Source organism: Juglans regia, chromosome 6, assembly GCF_001411555.2.
Source record: "Juglans regia cultivar Chandler chromosome 6, Walnut 2.0, whole genome shotgun sequence".
Lineage (NCBI taxonomy): Eukaryota > Viridiplantae > Streptophyta > Magnoliopsida > Fagales > Juglandaceae > Juglans > Juglans regia.
This window is the reverse complement of record NC_049906.1, coordinates 13,151,369-13,174,931: the sequence shown is the minus strand read 5'-3', so window position 1 is coordinate 13,174,931 and position 23,563 is coordinate 13,151,369. Positions and strand designations below refer to the sequence as shown.

Below are 23,563 nucleotides of genomic sequence, written 5' to 3'. Positions count from 1 at the left end.
TCATGGAATGAAAATCATTTACCCTGCTTGTTTTCATGGAATGAAAATCATTTTCTTTGTTCTTGCTATTGACTTATTTCCATTTGGATCCTAATGAGTCAATATATCTGATAGGAGGATATGATGGTGACTCATGCTTTGGAGTTTCCATTCTCTCAGCCTCTCATCGCTTTTTGTTTTTGTTTTTTCCCCCGTTATTGTGAAGTTGAGAAAAAAAAAGCTTTTGTGCTTCATTTCCCATATGGATTTTGACGGCTCGAGCATGCATGATTTTTCCATTGGATTCGAAATATTATGCCGCCTGTAACTTACATCTTGTGTAAATGAGGTAGTTCTCATTCGATCTCCAGCAGGCTAGTCCAGAAAGAGAAAGCATGGTTATAGACATTACTGGAACCCAACCTCGAGAAATAGTGATGCAGATTCAAGAATGCGTAAGTGGTTCATAACCTTTTTTTCGAGTTTAATATTAATATTTATTACCATAATAATATGTTTGTTATTTATTATTTACAGATACAATTTGGGTTAGATGGATCACAACCGTGGCAATGAAGGGTTCCCAGTTAAACTTTTTTGTGTATTGAATGTATTATGCAGATTCTTTTGTTTATTGAATGTATTTGAGGGAGGGACTTTGTTGTGAAGTTGGATTGAATAAATTTGTTGTGGATGGGACATATTTTGTGTATTTGAAGGACTTTGTTGTGAAGTTGGATTGGGAACAATTTGTTGTGGATTGAATATATTTTGTGTATTTGAGGGACTTTGTTGTGGATTGGATTGGTTAAATATTTGTGACATGGCACAGGTGGAAGGCATCAGATATCTGCCGCTTTAATATAACATCAGTGCTGCTTTAATTTACTTTTGTTGGTGATTATTCCTGCTCGATGTGTCTGCAAGATTATTTGCTGTGATTATTCCTGCTTGATATGTATTCAAGCGGCAAGATTATTCCTGCTCGATGTGTCTGCAATTTTGGGTCATAATAGATGAATTACTGCATAGGTACAAAGGCATCACTACCCATGAACGAGTCCTTGACAGTGAGCCAGAAAACCATTGTGTCCACATGTATGTGGATTCGCATATTAGATCCTAGAATTTCTTTACTTTATTCATTGACTCAAAACCAATTCTTAGAGTTATGACATAGTCATCCAAGCAGATGCCTGCACTAATTAAGGAAACACACTTTCAACAAGAAGACAAAAGATCAAATATGCTTGTGCCTGATTCTCCCATATCCAGAATCACGACACTTTTTCCCTAACCTTTATCCTCCCATATCCAGAAACTGAAATTCTTATATACAAATGTACAAGTCCAATACAAAGTTAAAACAAACGTATAAGTCCAATACCTAAACATAGAACTACTAACTACAATCCCAAATTATTTATATAACACTAGGTAAAATACATGTACAAATGCAAAACAGTAATAAATCCGAAGTAGCGTGCCTAAATGCCTTATTTTAGCTTCTTGTGCATTAAGCACCAACTCCTTTTGCATAACCTTGTCACTTTTATTGGATAATGCCATTTGCACCCTCTCGAGGCGATCTACTATCTTAAGCAGCTCAATCTCCCTCTTTTCAAGAAGCTTGAGTATCTTCTCGACCTCTTTATCTTTCTTTAATAGTTCATTAATTCTTTCTTAAACTTGTAGCTCAATTACTTCACTACTATCCAACCACTTGAAAAACTTACAGTATGGTAAGCCCTGCTCATTTCATTCATATATTAGAAATGTATGAACCGTACATCATATTAAATTATTATATATAAAAAATGTTTTAGGTAACAAATAATGTAGTTACCAGGGTATTGTACTTTGAACACCCTAAGAAGTGTCGTTTAGGATTTTTTGCAGTAGTTGACCATTTCAATGTGGCTTTGAGCTCGCAGAAGCACAATAGTTTTCCCAAAGTACGTTTGGGAAAAAATGAAGAAGATATTGATGAAGATGATGATAACATTCTAAGATGAACCCCCATAAAACAATTGAATAACAGTTGAATAATGATGGAATAAAATTGAATAACAACAAGTTTTAATTAAGTATTTTAACTACCCCTGCCCTAACATGAAAACATCATGCAACATGCAAGGTGTCTGATCGCAGAATCAAACACATTGCATGTTGGGGTACATCATACAAGTGGGGTACATCATCAGACATGTGTAACCATGTACACAATTAGCTCTCAGCAGTATTTAAATAAGGAATAGAATTCATGTGTAACCATGTACATCATCAGAAGATTAGCTAAAGTAAACAGATAAAGAAATCACTGATGGCTTTAGATAAAGAGTTATAAAACAACGATGAGATTATTTTACAATGGAATATTCCAAAAAGTATATGCATTATACAAATGGCATGACCAGAAGACACTTTTATCTTGTAGCCTATTGTTCATTGGAATGTCAGTGGTCTCTTACAGTTTCTTACAAAGACCAAAACATCCAATAATGGTTGAACTTTTGCATTCAATATCTTGTTATGATCACCACCAAATTGCAAAATATATGCACATCATAGACATATCTATACATACATACAAATGTAAGGTACAAAGATAAATAAAAAAGCAAAAAATTTAAATTACAAAATATATAAATAAACCGAATCAAACAAATTCTCCAAATCAAGTAATCAACACTTAAAATCACAAGCACAAATTTGATTCATACAACTAAAAGCAACAATCTAAAGAAAACCTGGGGGGTTATCGAGCAGAGAGAAGTGACTACTAGGTTAGTGGATTCGTGTCCCATCATGGCCTCAGGGGTGAAGACGACGGGGATGGAGGTTAGGGGGAGAGGGAGGACGACGGGGATGGAGCTTTGCGTGGTTGTGGAGAAAAGAGAACGGTTCGCGGGTTCGTCGATCCAAAGAACAGGGTTCGTGTGGGTTCGCGGCCTCAAGGGTGAAGACAATGGGTAGATTAGGGTTAGGGTTCGTGTAGGTTCGCAGGGTCGTGGAGAATAGAGAACAACGGGGGTAAGGTTAGGGTTCGTGCGAAATAGAGGGATACGGGGGAAGGGGTTAGGGTTCGTACGTGGGATGAGAGGGATGGGATGCGGGCGAAGGGATTAGGGGGGAAGAAGAAAATTGAACCAAAATACTATACTGCGTTGTTTAGTATTTATGCCACGTAGGCGCCAAGGCCGCAACGGGGATAACTCGCGGTTGCATTTAGAATTTTCCTTCATATTATCTCATCTCATTTCATTTCATCATTATAATTTTTTCAAATTCTCACACAAAATATAATAAACAATTCAGGTTTTTCAAATCTCAAAACAATAATAATATTCAATAATAATATTAGAACAATATTTTAATCAACTTTCAATTTTCATTTCAATTTATTTCATCTCAATTCACTATCCAAACGGCACCTAAGACAAAAAAAAAATATTTTTTTTATTCTATAATAGCATATAGTGTCATTAGGCTATGACTTTTTCATTTCTCCTTGAATTTAGGATTGTTGATTGTTGAAACAATAAATATAACAATAGGATTATCCTTGATCATAATTTTATTCGAGTCAAATTGATATGAAATAGATTATTAATCGAGTTATTTTTGCATTAATGATAACCCTAAGATTGACTCAACTAATCGTGAAGAATATTTATTAAAAAAAAGAGAGGCATAAACAGCTCATTTATTTATTAAGATAATTGAATGGCTCCAACTATTTTTAGTTGTTGAAAAATGAGAAACTTTTTTTTTTTTTCATTTCAAATTTAATGAATGTTTATTGCTAAATAAATAGAGTATACAACAGAATCAAAGTTACATAATTTATCAACCAATTTGTTAAAAACAAAAAACAAAATTTATCAACCAATAACAAGTCTGTTCCTTCTATACCATATGCTATGCATGATTGATGTAATTTTTTCCATTTGATCATTCTTAAAATTTCGAGTGATATTTTTCCACATTCTTATAAAATTAACTTCATTACTCAACCATTTATGCATTGGATATTCTTCTTCTGCCCACACATCAAGGGTAGCAGGATAGCTCCACAAAACCTACATTACTGACTCTTTTTCTGGCAAGCACCTATGTCAGATAGAAGAATCTACTACTTTCCTCCTAAAGAGATTATCTCTTGTTGGAAGTAAATTATTCTCATCCCTCTATATAAAATGTTTAACTTTCTCGGAATACGAAGACTCCATAACTTACTCCACACACCTTCTCTATCTTTTTTTCTAGAAGACTGACCCTTCTTTTGTTATTTCATGTTTTGTGCTACTTGATAAGCACTCGTCAATGGCATCAACACTTAATATCTTCCTAGGGGATTGAATTTTGTATGTTGTTGGAACTGGCAACCATTTACTACCCCAAATTTTTATCTCCTTTATCTCAACTCTCTAAATAAGTCCTTCCGTCAGCACCTTTAATGCTGACCAAATGCTCCTCCATATTGCTGAGGGGAGAGGAGCTAGATTTTTCCTACAATATTTGAGAGTTATTAAAATACTTCTTTTTGAACACTAGTAATCAGAGAATTAGGTTACTGTAAAAACCTCCAGCTTTGTTTAGTCAATAAAGTTAGATTAAAACTTTCAATATCTAGAAATCCCAACCCCCTTGTTTTGTTTCCCCCATCTTGCTCCAACTCTTCTAGTGAATCCCAGACCCATTCATTTGTTTCCCCTACCGTAACCTAGCTAACATATTGGAAATTTAATTACACAACTTTTTAGGCTACTTGAATAAACTCATTGTATAAGTTGGAATAGTTTGCAATACACTCCTTATTAAAACTTCTTTCCTAGCCTTAGATAGAAAGTTATTTTTCCAACTATGAATTTTCTTCCAAATTCTCTCCTTTTATATACTTGAATGTATTATACTTAGATCCCCTAATTAATGTTGGTAAACCTAAGTATATTTGATCGATAAGATTATTTCTTCTTCTTCGAGATGCACATACATGAAAATACTTTGTATTCCTATCTCCCAACTTATACCAGTGTATCTTTGCACTGTCTCTATTTAACTTCTTCTTGATCCAACAAATTAACTCATCTTGAATCTTTTTTATTTTTGTTACCTTTTTTGGTCCCTCTTCCTCTTGTAACTTCAGCAATTGAGCAGTTAACATATTACTTTCCATGTTCCTTCTTTTATATTTCATTACTCCATTTTTTCAATGCAGCTCAACAAGAGTCCAATCTTTCATGTACCCTGGGGAAAGGTTTTTTAATTCAAGTTTCCTTCCCCCACTCTTCATCTATTATCTATCTACACTCTTGTTCATAAGCCCGACAAATTTCATAAGGGTTCGTTTGGATACAGAAATCATCTCAACTCATCTCATTTAATCATTACAACTTTTCTAAATTTTCATACAAAATATAATAAATAATTCAATTTTTTCAAATCCAAAAACAATAATAATATTAAAATATAATATTTTAACAATATTTTATTCAACTCATCTAAAACCATTTCATTTCATCTCATCTCATCTCATCTTATCTCACTATCCAAACAATTAAAGTTTTTATTATTTTTCTTTCTGTTCTTCACACCCCTGCCAAAATGAAAGAGTAGAGGTTTGTGATCCAAGCATCTAGCTACCAATAGGGGTGCCACCCGCACCCTATGGGGCTAGGTTGCCCCCTTCCCGCCCCTAAATGGGCAGAGAGTAAGGTTAAATTTGAGGCAGAAAGCAAAGAGGAGTAGAGAGAAATTTGAGGGGAGAGAGAGAGAGAGGGGGAAGAGAGAGTCACTCGAGTGGAGGGGGCTAGGGTCAAATTAAACCCCCACCAATTGATGTCATTGTTTTAAAAAAAAAAATTCATTACTAGAACGATGTCATTTTGGTAATGAAATTATTATATATCTATATGTGTGTGTGTGTGTGTGTGTGTATGTTTTGGTATGGGCTTAGGCCCAACCTAAGGGGCCGGGTGCGGATGAGGGCGGGGGGCCTGTCCCTGCATAAGTGGGTGGGGTTACCCTCTCTGCCCAGGAAGCAGCAGGGCGGACGAGGGCTGGGTGGTGGGGGGGTGGAGCTCCATCGCGCAACCCTTGCCAACACCTCCACTATAACTTCTCTATACATCTCAGACTAGATTGAGTTAGCCACCACCCTATCCAATCTTTCATTTGTAAATGTTTCATCACAGTGCATACTGCATATTACTCTAAGTGTATTTATTCCCATTTCACCCTAAATCAAATAAGTTATTGTTCTCTAAGGTCCTAAAATTATCCATTTGTGACTCACATCTTAGCCTACCCTCTTGTTTTTCTCCTTGTACAACTATCTCGTTAAAATCTCCTATCACACACAGCACCCTATATTTTCATCGAGTTTGAAGGACCTCTATAATTCCCACCCTTATTTCTTTTATTGGAATTTGGATGGCCATAAAAGTCTATAAAAAGTCAACTCAAATTATTCATATCATCCTTAATCCAGGCATTAACATGCATATGGGAACAATTAATTATTTCCACATTGATATCATTTTTCCAAAACAATATTAATCTTCCACTTCTACCCACTGCATCTACCACAAAATACCCATCCATTCTCAACTTCTTCAAATAAATTGTCTTTACAGCCTTTATCTTGGTTTTCATAAAAAAAAAAAAAAAAAAACCAAGTTGTGACACTTCTCCTTCACTGACAAGCAAATGTCTCTCTCTAGCCAAATGAATCAGATGGATTTGTTGTCATACCTGTGTGATATATACAGATAAATAAATAAATAAATATATATATATATAGCCCATGATGTTTTTGTTGTCGTGCGATAACTAGCTTATCTGTTATTTGAAATTCAAATCTTGAGATACGAATAACTTAGCTTATCCCGAGCAAACTGATGGCTCTCCCTATCCGAAAGACTCTCAAACGGTTATTCTTTCAGTATTTGGGATGGACTAAGCTCTTAGTGGATTGGATGCTTGGGTTGAGTTGTGCCCCGAGCCCATGATTCGGCCCAACGGGCCTTGGGGGTATTAAGCCCCTTCCACCTCCATTTTGTAAAACTTTAAGCCTCGTTTGTATTCGTAACCCATCTCAACCCATCTCAACCCACCTCAACTCATTTCATCTAATCATTACAACTTTCTCAAATTCCCACACAAAATATAATAAACAATTCAAATTTTTCAAATTTCAAAACAACTTTTTCAAATTTTTACACAAAATATAATAAATAATTCAACTTTTATTCTACTATTCAGAAACTATCTCAACTCATCTCTGAATCCAAACCACTCCTAAATAGATACCAAACTTGCCAGGCGACCGAATTCCTTTTGTTAAATTAGTGGCTGAAAAGCCCATCACAAGTTATAAAATATCTAAGATATTATTGTTGTAATAAATATCCAAGCCCAACCATGGGACCCTTTTAGATGGGCCTTCGTAAATTTGTTTACACTTTACCCCATCATTACAATTAGTAACCTTGGTTGCAAGTATTGGGCTTTCTTCTAATGAAAAGGAAACATGATCGATGAACTTTAATGAATATGAAATTCACCAGAGGTCCAGGGGTCACTATCGATCAAGTTCACGTGTCGCCGCCTCAGGAGATTAACTTTTTTAAATTCAAACATAAAATAAAATAAATAATTTATTTTTTAAAAATTTTAAAATAAAAATAATATTAAAAAAATATATTTTAATAATATTTTATTCAACTTTTAATTTTAATCTTAACTCATTTCATCTCATCTGTGAAAACAAACGAGACCTTATGTATGTATCTGTACAAAGCTACAACCAATGAGAAAATTACACATGTACGTATTTATTATGTAATAATAGGTTCCATAGTGAGAGATGAGATGGGGGAAGAAAAATTCCAAGTAATCTTTATTGATTGATTGAAATTTGGTTGCCAAACTTGATGCTCTATGTAACGATGAGGCTACTGCGAGTAAAATGCCAGTCATTTATTTTTAGTTTTTGTTCGTTTATATTGGTTATTGCCTTTTTTTTTTTTCATATTAAAATTAAAAAAGAGAATACAAGAGATGAGGGCGAGAGGCCTCGACAAAAACTCCATTACAAAAATTGGAGTGCATACAAATACTATAAATAAAAGAGAAACACTACTTTGCCTCTCCAAAGTGACACCTCTATTTGACCGCTGATCAAAATTCTTTTTTTTTTTTTACTTAATAATTAAGGAAGTGATTTTAAATGTATTGGTGTATTTTTTTTATTTTTTAAATATATTTAAATATGTAAAAAAAAATGTGAAAAGAAAAAAGAAAAAAAAAAAGAAAGGAATTTACGCTGGGCAGTAAGCCCAGCTGTCAAAATGGGGCGGCATAGTAGCCGCACCCTAAATAAAAATAAGAGTAATGCTACATGTAGTCGTAAAGTGCATAAATGACGTGCAGTTACTTTAAAAAAGAGTGGAGTCTACTATTAAAAAATTATTATTTTTTCATGAGTAACCCATATTTATTCACTTTTTTTTAAATAATTGCATGATACTTGTGCACTCACGACTGTAACTATTATTTCTCTAAAAATAAACAGTAATAAAACCAATAAATTGGACTCGAGCCCCTGTCCAGTCAAGGAGCGGACAACTATAATAAAACTTGTAAAATCTAACTGGTGAATTTATTGAAGGAAAATCTTTAGGACCGGTTGGGCTGTTATTAACCAAATAATAGCCTGCCAGTCACATAGTAACATGTAAGCCTTCCACCACAATTATTCTGAAGCAGCACTACACCAGAAAAGGGAATCCAGGCTGCTAAGTGCCATCAAATCATTTAAGCATTTAGATGTGATATCACTCTCTCTTTGCACAACTTCCATTTGTTCCTCGAGCTTTTTTTTTTTTTTTATTTTCTTTTTATCCTTTTGAAAGTTAGAGACCTTAGCCTTTAATTCACTCCGACCTCGTCCAAGTACTCCAATGACCAATCTCTTCTTCTCTAGACAAATCCTTAAACTCAAGTCTTGCAATCTTAGAAACTTTGTAGTCAATTTCTTACCTTGTTCAATGACTCTAAGTTGCAATTCCATATTTAAACTCTCCGGTTCTTGAGTTGGAAGAACGTTATTATATTCAGTCTCCCTAAGGTCTTTCTTCTTTAACTTATCTTCATGACAATATGTTTGTATTATGTATTTATGTCCGGTCGCTTCAGACTTGAATTTGGTAAAAGATTTATTTAAAAGCTCATGGGTTGGAAGATCAAAAGAAGCGTCTCCCACCATGGAATTCTTTGTTGCTTCCTTAAGCTTGAATAAAAGCTCTAGGTTTTCATTTGTCAGCTCATTGCATTCCCTTTCCAGCTCTTGCACTTTTTCCTTTAAAACTTCCATTTGTGCAATCAGATTCACATCAACTTCATTCAATGATCCCATTTCTGAGAAATATCTTCCGTTGAGAAACTCACATAACTTTACTCTTAAACTGAAGATTTCTTCATCCTTAACATATAACTTATCTTTGTATTCTGTCTCGATTGCTAGGTGAGTTTACTTGTTCGAACTCCCTTCATTCTTGGGTCGAGTTTTCTCCTTTGATACCCATTCTAGCAGTTGTACCATAACTTGCAAATTCTTCTTTGATTCCTGCAAGTGTTGCAGCTGGAGCCATAAATTTATGTTTTCCTCTGTATCTACTTCGACATCAATGCCAATGCCACCACAGAGCTCGTTTATGTTCTTCAGGAGCTAGAAGAGACCATAGAAAACCAGAAAATTGAGATAGAAAGTCTTTCAGTACCACAATCTTTCAGCGTAAGCATCGACGTCGGATTGAGGGTGGTGCAAAGGGATGCAGGGAGGAAGAGAGGGACAGAGAGGGACTGCCGATGCAAATGAGAAGGCAAAAAGGCTAGCATACATACAATCAGGATTCTCTAGGGTGAAGTGTATTTCTCTTACAGTGTATTTTCTTACGTGGAGTTAATTGAATAGAGGGCTACTTTTGTGGGATTTTCAGCCCGACCACTAGGAAGCGTTTCTCTTTATTAAATACAGTTGTGATCCAAATCCGCAAAGGAAGCACTGCAATTGTCTATTCCGGAATTGTTAACGAAGATATTTACTCCATTTTCATTTTATTTGAGATCCTTGATTAAGAAAAGCTAAAACATAGAAAGATAGTTAGAACCAAATGACCCATATAGCTGGCAGCACATCCCTTGCATGCAGTGGAGTCGTGCATGGGCCACACACATCAACGAAGGGGCAGTGAGATCAAGATCTAAAAGATTCGGAGGTGAGGAGTTTAAGCCTCGTTTGGAATTTAGACTGAATTGAGTTCAATTTAGTTTTAAGCTGAATTTGACATCTAAACACTCAACTCTCAAATTACTAAACTCATCTCAGTTCAAAACCTCTTTACACGTGAGACCTATAATTTTTTGTAACTTCGAATAAATATATATAAATTCATCTTAATATCTAACTATATTTAAACTTATTTTAGATGGATTTCATAAAACTAACTACATTATTTCAACTCATTATTATTTATAAAAAACTCAATTTATCTCAATTCAATATCTAAACGAGGCTATTCACGTGTGTGGTAATCGAAGGCTCGAAAACATTGCAAAAAGGCGCACAACTATTCCCTTAATTATAAACAGTTGTTTTATATATTATATATATATATATATATATATATAATTTGTCATGTCGTGATGACTCATTTGAAAATAATGTTAGACCTAATTATCCAAAATTCCATCTGTTCGTACTTAAAACAATGGATAATCAATGAACACTCAACACTTGATGAATGAAAATTCTAAAACTTTAATACAGATGTCTTTAATGGACTTTAAAAGGTTTGAAATCCTCATGATTTGTAATCTATAATTAACACATGACTATAAATATAAATGAAGAGAGTTGGTGCTCACTCATACAACACCTTCATGGTATGATGAGTTACATAATGGTATCCAACGCACATTTTCTGGACATTTTCTATTTTAATTTTTTTTCTCCTTTTTCGGATTAATTCCCTAGAGTTTTTATCCACATTCAGCAATCTAAAATAATATAATTATAAAAAAAAAGTGGAGTTCATCGTTACAAAATTAATTTTTTTTATGTGAATTTTATATTTATTTATTTTTTTTAAAAAATACTCTATGCTTGCACACTCTATAACTTTAAATAATAATTTCTCTTCATGAATTCATGTATCTCCTGCTCTATGTCATCTAGTTTGAATAAATGAACTACGGTATTTACAAGCTTAGATTGAATTCAAGGTGCTCTTGATAAGAAAGTTTCTGTTTCCAAAAGAAAGTTCCTGCTCTGAAGGTCGGTCAATGGGGAGATTGTCCTAGATTGCTCAATTACTGAATGAAAGTTATTGTTCAAAACACGAATGAAAAATGTTAGTGAAGTCTCTCAAAGTTATTATTCGAGTATTTTAATTTTTTTTACTTAATGATTAAGAAGATGATTATTAATAAAATTATATATATATTTTTTATTTTTTTAATAATTAAAAATATTAAAAAAATATTGAAAAAAAGTAAAAGAAATTTGGTTTTTTAAAATGCACTAATGGTACGCCCAGGCTGGTATCCGGCACCATTCAAACACGAATACTTCTTTTATGGAAATTAAGCTATAAAATTTAAGTTTTTACATCGATAATATGTTTAGAGGGTCAATAAATAGGCTTGCAAACAAATTTAGGGTTCGTTTGGATGGTAAAATAAGATAATTTTAGATGAATTGAATAAAATATTTTTAAAATATTATTTTTTTAATATTATTATTGTTTTAGAATTTGAAAATATTAAATTATTTATTATATTTTATGTGAGAATTTAAAAAAAATATAATGATAATATGAGATAAATTAAGAGTGTTTCTGTATCTAAACGTGGGATTTGGAATAAAAGCTCTATCATCTAAGCAATCCTAGTTTTTTTTTTTTTTTTAACTGGAGGACACTGGACAGTAAAGTTTCTAGAATTTATACAAATTGATTCATTCACGCAAAGAAGTGCTCTCTCTCTCTCTCTCTCTCTCTCTCTAACAAAGTCCACAACTCGTATGATGAATTTCCTGACAGGAACTTAGGAAGACATTCCACCAACTCCAAATTATACATCCCAACTTCATTGATGTATGCCAATTTACAACGACCTTAGATTTCTTTCCAACAAACTACATTTCTAATTCTCCTCAGAATCATCATCAAGAATGTAGTAGAATGTGCATACCTTTCAGGAAAATAGCAAATAGTGATGAGTACGTTCATAAAATATAGAAAAGAACAAAGTTGCTCACAAAGAAGCTTGGAATATAAGCCCTTTGGCACCTCTGGCCATTGCTTGGATTATAATACAAGCAAGGACACCCAGATGTGAGAGAGAGATCTAACGTTCACGTCAACCTTTCAGGATAGATTTTCAAAGTGCTCTTGGATTGGCTTTGGACTGGACTTCCCCTCCCACCACCAAACTCTGAAAGAGTCCTTCCAACTAAAAAAACCAAAGAAACACAACATTCCTCCCCTTGTCTGCAAAACAAATAGCCTGCAATGTACATACATTCTTTTATTTTTGCTGCCAAAAGAGTGCCGCACTGAGACATCCAATTGCAAGAGCAATATGGCGAAGAGATCAGATTTTGCACAGAAGCTGCTGGATGATCTCCGGCTACGCAAGGAACGAATAGCCGCATCTCAAAGCTCAAATCGTTCAAAACCAAAGGCTATAGGTATGTATAGTGTTTTGCATTAGACATAATCTTTATGTCCAGGCAAGTTTAGGCATTTAAATTGCTTCAGCAAGCAAAGAAAATGAAACACAATCTTCAAAGTACTGTCTTCTTTTTGAAGTTGTGAACAAAGTTCTTACATTCTTTATGGAGTATGATGCTAATAATTTGATGAACTAGAGCAATAACAAGAGCAGGTTTTACCAGTAGCTTATGAGAAGTTTAAACTAGCATTTGAAACTAAAAATCAATATCAGATAAAGCACCTTGTAGATTCAGTAAGAAATAAACAAAATGATAAAGCAATATCTACTTACTTTACTCATCTATACACGATGACTTATGAAACGTCCCATAAAACATTATTTACCGGCCACAAGAAGTAGTTCTTTTTCTTTCAGATGATTCTGATTGAAAGAATGATAGACAAGAAATATAAAATTATACAGACTAGTCATCCATTGGACACCATTAAGTTAAACCATGTACCCATGTGCAAAAAACTCTTATACTTAGCTTCAATTAACAAGAAGTTTGATAAAATTGTGTGAAAATAATGGAGATGTTTAAATATCGAAGTATCCTGACTATTTAACTAACTGGATGCTAATATTTGAAAACAAAGTAGATGTTTCAACTTAATGAATTAAAGATAGTGGAGAAAGGGCATTATCCGTAGCGATTGACCATAGGATGAAAAATTCTCTGATTCCTCCCTCCATAATGAATCAGTGTTTTCACCTATGATATATTTTTCTAAGAGGGGAGAGGGGAGATTGCTTCTCTCTCTTCAAACAGAACTGGGTGTAACAGTATACTGCATGCACATGTGCACTACTGAGACATTAGTCCTTCAACAGACACAGAAAATACTAGGGAAACTCCAATATCTAAAAAGAAAGAAAGACTTTCTACAGTTGAGATCCCCCCATTGCCGATAGTCATCAACACAATGCTGGTCAGAGTTCAGACACGGCTGGATAATCGGACAAGATTGCACAAATATTCGAGCATTGGCTAGCCAATAGAACCTTGAGTTAATCAATCAAAGCTGAAAATTATACTCTATCTTGTGTATGTACAGATGCTTATGCTTACTCCAAGCAGACCCATAAAGGATCCAGGGACATGAAAACACTTGAAACTGTAAGTTATAATGCCTAACTTCAGTGCAATCTGTTTGTAATAATTGTCGCAGAGCGAGAACTTCCTTTAGTCAATTGTTGATTTTCTGCAGAATGGTGCCAGAGCAACAAACATACATAATAGATCTAGTGGAAGCAATAGATTTTCCATCATTGAAGAAGCTTCAAAACAGATTGTTCCTTATGCAAGAGGTCAGAGCTCAGAACAAATAGGGAATCTGTCCATGGCTCTCACTTTTGCCATTGAGAATGGAAGAATTCTACAAACAGATGCCTCAGGCAATAATCCCATGTTGGGTTTTCTGCACCAAATTGGTAGGAGATCCAGAGACATTGGCAAGATTGAGAGAAGCAGTGCAGATAGACAAAGGCCTTCCAGTAATTGCTTCCCTACTCTTTCTCACCTCCATATTGAAGAAATATCAAAAGGGGCACAGAAGCTAAACCAGATTCTAAAAGCCTGCTCTGGTGGCCTTAATTTTGATAGATATTCAATAGAAATTGGGAAGGAACTGTTAAAAGGGGCTATGGATTTGGAAGAGTCTTTGCGGATGCTAGTAAACTTGCAAGAAGCTTCCGAACACATGGTCAACCCAAACAGGAAAAATCGGATTGTATTGCTGGAGGAGGATGAAGACAATGAAGACAACATTAGCAGAGTAGCTGAGCAGAAGCAGCTTGACCGACCAAGGTTCTCCTTTGACAAGTCCTCAAGGCATTCTCCTAACATCCAAGAAGTCGAAAGGAATACTGTCAAGCAAAGGCTGAAAGCTCTGACTTGCGCTACAGAAGCTACTAACTACAACCTTGAAAGTCAAGCACTAATTACTTTTAAATCTGCTTCTCAAAAGCAATCAGCTAGCTATGGCCCTGATATAAAGATTCTTAGTGCATTCCCACAACAGAAGAATCACTCAAGTTCATCTCAATCCAAACCAGAAAAGGGGAGGATTTCAAGTGTGATTGCAAAATTAATGGGGCTTGATGATATTCCACATCAAGGAGACACAAAAATCACCAGAAAGACAGATTTGAATCCCAAGCAAAAAACAGAAGGGGTGCCCTTACAGCACACGGCACGTGGAAACACCAAGAATGCAATACTGAAGACCAAAGATACTACTAATCTTGAACCTCCCAAAAGACAAAAAGTGATAGATGCTAAAAGGAATCATGTGATGCTGGACCCAACCTTTGTGTTGAGAGGAGGGAAAAACCTGCCTACACGAAATTCCAGCATTGAGGCGATTATTCATAATGAGAACTCACTGCAAAAAGACTTGGAAAGAATTCAACCTGGGACAAGCTCAGAGAAGGCCACCCTAAAAACTGAAAAGCAGCAAAACAAGATAGCCCAGTTAAATCAGAATGCCCGAAGTCAAAAGAATATTCAGGACAAAGAGAGAAAACAGGATGACATAAAGAACAGGGAACAGAAAGGCACAGGAATGGGCAAAACCAAGGAACCAGTTTCAAGGCAAGAGATGCGGCAGATGGAAGCACAGGCACTTAAAAGATCAGAAGCTGCAGTAATACTGCAAGGAAAAACAGGGTACAAAGAATCCACGCTTCAACCAGAAAAGAGATATGTTAACAAGCTTCTTCTCTCAAACAACCAAGAAAAGTCTCAGAACAGTCCCGGATTACAACAATCGTATATTCTCCAGAAACCAGAGCAACAAGGAGAAAAGAATCAGGGAGAAGAGAGAGAACAGCAGGGTACAAACCAAAAATTGCAGATGAGTAAACAAAGAGGAAGAGGACTGATATTTAAGAGTTCAGCAAAACCCCCATCTGATGTGACAAATTTGCAAAAGAAACACCAACATATGAACCAGGCCACATCAAGTAAGAAAGGCTCTACAGAAGCTATTCATGCAGCGCAGTCCGAAGGATTTCCAAATGGCAGTTACCGTGAAGATCTGGTTGCCGAAGAAAGTTCTCCTGACTTAAACTTCCACATGAAAGCTTTAGAGAATAGGAACTCAGAAAAGAAATTTTCTCCAACAGACCCAGAATCTCAACTGGTAAGGGAAAAAGCTCGCATTCCACCATTTATGGAGGCAAAACCTGTTTACGTACCAGCCACACAGAAGGAAAAAAATACCAAAGCACATAAAAGTGAGACCCCAAGAAAGATTGATGAAGTAGCAACCAGGAGAAATGGAACACTACAAAACTTTGTAAGGTCATCAAAACATCAGAGCTCCATTTTGCAAGAAGTGAAACCAAGAAGGAATGAAAAATTCAGTGATTATATAGGAGTTGAACAAGTTAGAGCCAACATGTCTAAAGAAGCAGAATCACATATTGTCAAATCCAACAAATCAGCATCAAGCATCCAACCATTGAATGTGGCACAACTAATGAAAGAAGCTGAAAAAGCTTTCCCAATGTACAGCCCTCCAGAAGATGGATGCCAAAGCCTAGAAGAACCAGTTCTACCTCCAAAAGGAAGCGTAAGTGTCAATACATGATTAAGTTCCCAAACTTCAATTTCATGTAAACCACACATGTATCTATTATTCAAACTAAAACCTACTTCTTTGCCATCCCCTGTGAAATTCAGTAGCAAGCTCACATAAGTTTCATTGAGTCTTATGCAGAGTCAAAACATGCTCTCAAAAATTAGTTATGATCAGGAAGATCGTGCGCCAGCTTTTGATGGAGATGGACTCAAGGGCTGCAAATTTACAACAAATTCAATTTCTGGTAAGTGAAATCTCACACTTTAATTAAGCATCGCCCTTCAAGAAGTAGAAATCTTTGCCCTTCATATCCACCCAGAGCAAAGTAAATAGTTAGCATAATGTTGATCACCTCTCCCCATTTTAATAATTTATTGTTCATTCTCCAGCACAATTTTGCAATGTAGAGCCACCAAATCTTTCTAATTTCCTTGTTAAGGTTTAACAAGAGATCAGCTCAGAGTGACATCAGCCATTATGTTTCTGGAACGCCTTACTCCACTCCACAAATAGAAAAGAAAAACACAGTTTCCATTGCATAAGCACATAAAGCATACATAATACTATAATATTCAAGCCATGCCAACTTCCAAAATCATTATACATCCTTACTTTAAACAATAACAGGAACAAAATACATAATGTGTATAAACTACTATCACATCATGCATTCATGAAAAGAAAATGATGAGTTTCGTACTTAGAGTTCAGTGTTATATGTTGCAGGAACCATTGGAGAGAGCAGAGACATCTCTTACGCCTCACTACTAGATCACCGTAAAGTTCCCAAATCAGGAATGCATGAGCCATTAACAGAAAGTGAAAACTTCCTAAAGCAGATACTGATAACAAGTGAACTATTCCTAAACACAGCGGAGGCACTTTTCAAGCTAAACATTCCTTTTGATGTTCTTCATGCCAGTGGCACTCACGACTATCAAGACGAAGATAGCAAGCTCATATTAGATTGCGGGTATGAAGTAATGAGACGCAAAGGAAGACGACAAGAGCTCACCGTTAATCCTTGCATGAAGTTATCAATCCATGCCACAAAAGTAAAATCCTTGGAGGGTTTGATCAAGCAGTTGCATAAGGATTGTGAGACGTTGAAATTATATGGAAGGAATGGGAACCCCAAAGCTGACATCGAAGATTATTTACCTAAAATGCTTGAGATCGATGTCCACAATGGTGATCCTGACGTGAATTGTATGTGGGACGTGGGATGGAATGACATGGTGTTTGCTTTGCTAGAAAAAGGCGATGTTATCAGGGATGTGGAAAAGCATGTGCTCAGTGGGCTCATCGAAGATATCACCAGGGATCTCTTACCTGATCGTGCTCAATCGAAAAGAACACCATGAAGGAATTTGAACAATTCCCACTTGCTGCTGGTGTGGTTTTGTGAACAGTAAATTATAATGGAATGTTACTTATCAAAAAAATAATATAATGGAATTCTCATTTGCAGTTTTGCAATTCACAAGAGGAAGTATGTAATACTCAATTCAAAATCTTAAATACTGCACAAAATTTCCTCAAGGCCATTCCAATTTTCATGAGAAATCCAATCTCCAACTTGGGAATGGGATTATTTTCAACATCTGCCATAATGTTTCAAAAACTCTAACTAATATTGCTCAAAGAAAAGAGAGAGAGAAGATACGTACCCATCCCATCCAAATGTCTAACTTGCAGCATATATTTGTTCCAAACTCCAAATATTAATTTCTACTTCTCAAAACCCAGCTGCCATCAGGGCTCTACCTCTAAGAATTTCGAGAGGATCTAACTGAGCTATTTGAGTGTTGGGGTACTGATAACGAAAGAGTATAACTAATAATGATGCTCACTCTATTCTAGAATCTCGAGAGGATCTAAATAACTGTTGAGTGTTGCAGTATTGGTAACCAAAGACTATAAATATCAGAGTGGATCAAGATAATTCTTAGACCCCCCATTTATCTTAACGCCGACGTCGCCGGACGCCGTCCGTCTCCACAGTATACGCACCCTCAAACTTCATTATTGGGCTGTCCGAAATCGCTGCACACACAAGTCCCAGAGCGCACCATTTCAGAATACATCTCCATGAACCCCTCCATTAAGACAACAACCCAGAACATATAACAAATAAAATGTAGCTGCTTACAGATATCTATACCTGTTTTGGTCGTTGCTTTCAATGCTTTGAGTGATCACGACCATTTCATAAACACTCACGGCATTTAACCTCCCTCACTTGCAGTAGTAGTATAAACTAATGAGAAACCTCCAAATAGAACTAAAAGAGTAAGACCCAGAACCAACACGTTCTTCCACATTGCTTCAGTGTGCTCAAAACGATCTCCAAGAACAGCTCAACCTGTCGGTGAGCGGCGACCGGAGACGTCAGAGTCGATGGCGAGCAGCGGCTTGGCGGCAGAGAGGGAGGGGTCCGGGACTCGCTGGTAGAAAAATGAGGGGGAGGGTAAGGGAAGGATCGGATCATCGGGGTGGGGGAGGATAAAAGAGAACCGATAGGCAATTTTTTTACGCCAAAATGAATCATAATCATTTCATTCACTATTAATATATTGATATATTTTTTTATTTAAAAAAAAAATTTTAATATGTTAAAATAATTAATAAATAAATAAAAAATAAAATTTATATTAATGGACACGGCCAGCGTGAACAGGATACTTGCATTACCATTCTCTAAAATATAATACTTTTATTAATTTTAGATGATTTTTTTAAGAGACATTTTTAAATGAATTATTTTATTTTAAGTTGGTATATAGAACAAATTATTCAAGTAATTTAAATAATAAGATTTAATTTAAAAATTTAAATATTAATTTTTAAATTATCAAATTATACCATATAAATATTTTAATATGTGTATTTTACCTATCACTTGAGAATTTAATTTTTTTATTTTAAATAATGATAAATAATCACCTCAATAATATAAAAATATAATGAAAATTGATATATAAAATTTTCCATAGAACGGAAATCCCACTTAAAAAGACTTACCACAACATTTTAATTCACCCATTTAAATCTGGTACTACTAAAACATTTTAATCCAATTTATATTTCTTCTCTACGTAACTTAAACTCTCCATTCCAATACCAATTGTTAAAATTCAGCCAAACCATTGACTTAAAAGTCTTAAAACTTTTAAGATATTAATTTGATTAAGGTCCATTTAGATACAAAAATACTATTAACTCATTTTATTTTATCTCATAATTATATTTTTTTCAAATTTCCATACAAAATATAATAAACAATTTAACTTTTTCAAATTTTAAAATAATAATAATATTAAAAAATAATATTTAACAATATTTTATTCAACTCATCTAAAATTGTCTCATCTCATCTCATTATCCAAACGAGCTCTAAACTTTGTTTGGAAATAGATCTCATCTCAAAATTTTTATATCATCTCATCACATCTCATTCTCAAATATTATTCAAATACAAATAGTTTTGAACTAGTTATTATAATTTTTTCAAACTAATCATTATAAATTTTCCAAACTTTCAACCAAAAAATAAAAAACAATTAAACTTTTTTAAATCCATAAACAAAAATAATATTTTCAAACTTGATGATAATAACTACCTACTTGAGTTGTCACAATTCCTTCTGATCCTTCATACCATTGACTCTTAGGCATCGTAGATGGTTCCAAAACCTGCCCATCCAAGTGTTGGGTTTTGCTCTCTTTGTGAATCCCACATTGGTGGGAGAGGGATGAGGAGGAAGCCTTAAGGCCTATAAATAGGATGCTTAGCCTCTTAGTAAATTATAACAAGTCATAAGCTTAATTAGTAACATGTGACTTTAAGAAAAGTCTTATATTGGCCTTTTTCTTGTAAAAGAGAAATATGTGAGAGTTAAATTTTTGCTAGTGGGAAAGTTTTGTGAGTGTCATTTGGGGTGAGGAGAAAGATTATGTGATTGTAACAATTTTTTCACATATTGTATTTTCTTCTATGGTCTGATGGTTTTTCTTTAATTAGGGAGTTTTCCACGTAAATTCTTGTGTTGTTATTATTTTTCTATTTTTCTTGATATTCCTGCAAAGGGTGGATCCTGGGGATGAATTTGGGAGGTCCTAATTTCCAACAAGTGATATCAGAGCTAGGTTCTTTTTGGTGGGATGGAGTTTTGGTGTGGTAGTGTGGATACATACAATCTAAAGAGGTTCCGTATAAGGAGATTGGAAATTTAAAGTGTGTCCATTGTGACTCTCCAATCTTTCCTGAAAACCTTGAAGTTCTGTCTAGAAAAGGAGAATATTTCCTGAAAACTTACTTAGTGAGTACTATTCATTTCTACGGAAAAATTCATTAAGGCAATGTCAAGAATGAGGTGGAGAAATTTGATGGGAAAATCAATTTTGGCTTATGGCAAGTCAATGATGCTTTGATTCAGTCAAGGTTACACAAGACTTTGAAGGGTAGACCAACCCCTGAAGTCAGCAGTGATACTAGCGACTGGTGAAATGGCTAGTGGTTACAAGGAGCAGGTTCAGCAAGTGACTTCAAGTCAGTATATGGAGATACTGAAAATGAAGCTAACTTTGTGTCTCTCTCTCCATAGAAGACGATTTCCTTTGAAGAGGGACATGTACATCCTCATGGCATGCTGCTACCCAAAGTTAACATGATAGAGGATGTGTTAATGTTAGCTAGTCCACAAATTTACGCACAAGCATTGTTTTGGCATTGATGCAGGGCGTGTGGTGGAAATTCATGTCGATGGTTAATGAACTTGTAACACTCCCTTCCTGTAGGCTAGGAGTGTCATGTGTTTTTCATAAAATAAACCCGACAAAAGATCTCATATTTAATAAATGAAATTTTAGGATTTATTTGTAGAAAAATGTCTAATAAAATGTCTTCTAAAAATATTAAATGAATAATCTGAATAAAATTTATGTCATGAAATAAATTTTATTCTAGAAGGTCTGAAACTAAATCAACTCCTCTTTCTACTCCTGGCATGCTTGCTCGTGTTCATCATCCTCACTTGGGTGGTTAAAAACATGAAATAAAACTAAAATGAGTCGAAAACTAAGTAAGAAATCCATCACAATGTAAACATAATAAATATAAGGTTTTCATAAAAGTTTTCATGCTGAGAGCTTAAAATTCATGACTGTTCATACTAATGCTTATGCTATGCACGACTGATTTATCTGAATTAACTGACTGATCTAACTTAGCTGACTGATCTGACTGGCCAACACACTTAACTCTGTGTGCGAGGTTGTGCACCGACCCCAAGTCCCGCAACCGCGAGGGGAGCCGCTAATAGTATTCTGGCATATTATGGTAGACCACGCTTAAGTCTATGGCTTGCACATCCACCCTGAAACTGAACTGCATTGGTACCATGCATCTGAATGGTTGTTTGATTAATTGATCTTATCTTGCACTTGAACTTAAGATAGTTTAGGTGTTTTATACACATGAGATGCATGACATAATACATACATAATTATAATTTCTGAATTTGAACATGATATGGAATGACATGATCGTATGTTATGCTGGATGACATGTTTGCATATGACATGAGTGGTTCATAAATAATGGTTGTAAATGAACTAACTTGAATAATACTTATATATAAGATGACATGTGATGATCCTAATTTAAGATCAAATTACTTACATCGTTGTGCTTCTTCTTGAATCCCACTTCGTAACTCATCACCTATAGGAAATTATAACTATCACTAAATTTGTCTAAGAACAACATGTACTAATATCCTATTTAATTAATTTCAAAATCTAAAAAGATAGTCAAATAAATCTTTTGTTTAACACCATAACCAATAAATCCTGGTATTTAAATTACTTAAATACTAATAGAATACTTGGGCTATTTTAAAAATAAGTCATAAAAATCCTAATCCTTAAAATATGTTTCATTTCTTAACATAATTATTTAATCATATAAGAAGTCTAATAAATATTAATATCATTTAAATATTCTTAACATATTCCTTAATTTTTCTATTTAAAGTATAACATAATAATTTTATTAAAATCCTACTAAATAGACAAAGAAAATATTAACTAAAATATTAGGCTCAATAGTATACTTTAAAATATATCTCAAATTCTTTAAACACTTTCTTATAAAAAATGAGCCTATGACTAATATATTTATTTAATTAAAAGCTTTGGGTTTAAATTATTAGCCTAGTCTTAATTGAGAAAACAGTCCGTCTAAAATAATTAGAATAGTTTCTATAAAAATATAACCTAGCCCATAATACCGTTAAAAACACAAATTCATTTGAAAATAAGCTCAGCATACCAAGGGCCCATTGTGAATCAAAGATCTTTAAGAAGCTAAAACACACGGGTAAAAACCATGGCCATTAGAGAGAAACAGAGGGCTCACCGAGAGGGGGTATGCGACGGAGATGGGCTGCGCAACGGTTTTGGCGACAAGTGGGGGTCACGGTGGCGCAACTAGCGGCTTCTCTGTGGTGGTGGAGAGAGAGAGAGAGAGAGAGAGAGAGAGAGAGAGAGAGAGAGAGAGAGAGAGAGAGAGAGAGAGAGAGTTTAGAGATAGACTATTAGACCGAAAACAAGAGAGAAAAAAAACTATAAAACTGAAAAGCTAAGGAGAGAAACTAGTGGTCGACGACGGTGGGCTTACTGGAAGGGAGTGGGTGCGACGGAAAAAGGATGGTCGGCAATATCTATGTCGTCGGAGAGGTAGTTCGGCGTCACTTGAGGTGGCTACCGTGGAAGAGGTGACTGCTCTATTTCGGACGTGAAAAGTAGAGGCTCACCAAGATGAGTCCGTGAAGAGGGTGGCGCACGGTGAGGCCTACTGTGTTGGGGGGCTCTTGGCCTTGCACGGTGGTTGAGAGTGGGGGAATGGCTCACAGTGTGGAGGAGTTCAGTAGTGGGGTGGCTCACGTTGAGGCTTACCGGCTTGGAGTTTTTCTCTTCACACAAAAGGGATAAGCGTAATATATATATGTAGATGATTGAGAAACAAAAGGAAACCTAGAGGAGTATAAACGTGCATGTGTATGGGAGTGGAGACGTGCGGAGTGGAGAAATTGATCATCAACTGAGTCGATTTCCATTACAATACTAACAACTAACACTGAGAGACGTATGGGTTTGGAGGTATTATTGTGTTTATTTCAGAGGCTAACATCAAGAGATGAGGTTCGGTA

The 23,563-nt window shown here is 35.1% G+C and overlaps 1 protein-coding gene across 1 annotated transcript; it reads left to right on the top strand.

The window, feature by feature from the left end:
- Window positions 1-2,787: 2,787 nt before the first annotated feature.
- LOC108995565 lies at window positions 2,788-18,392 on the top strand. The gene is made up of 6 exons (XM_018971149.2): window positions 2,788-2,951; window positions 12,390-12,736; window positions 13,821-13,882; window positions 13,974-16,340; window positions 16,488-16,593; window positions 17,076-18,392. Exons 1-6 carry the CDS (start codon window positions 2,788-2,790, stop codon window positions 17,711-17,713), a joined length of 3,684 nt encoding a protein of 1,227 aa, XP_018826694.2. The 3' UTR covers window positions 17,714-18,392.
- The last annotated feature ends 5,171 nt before the right edge of the window (window positions 18,393-23,563 follow it).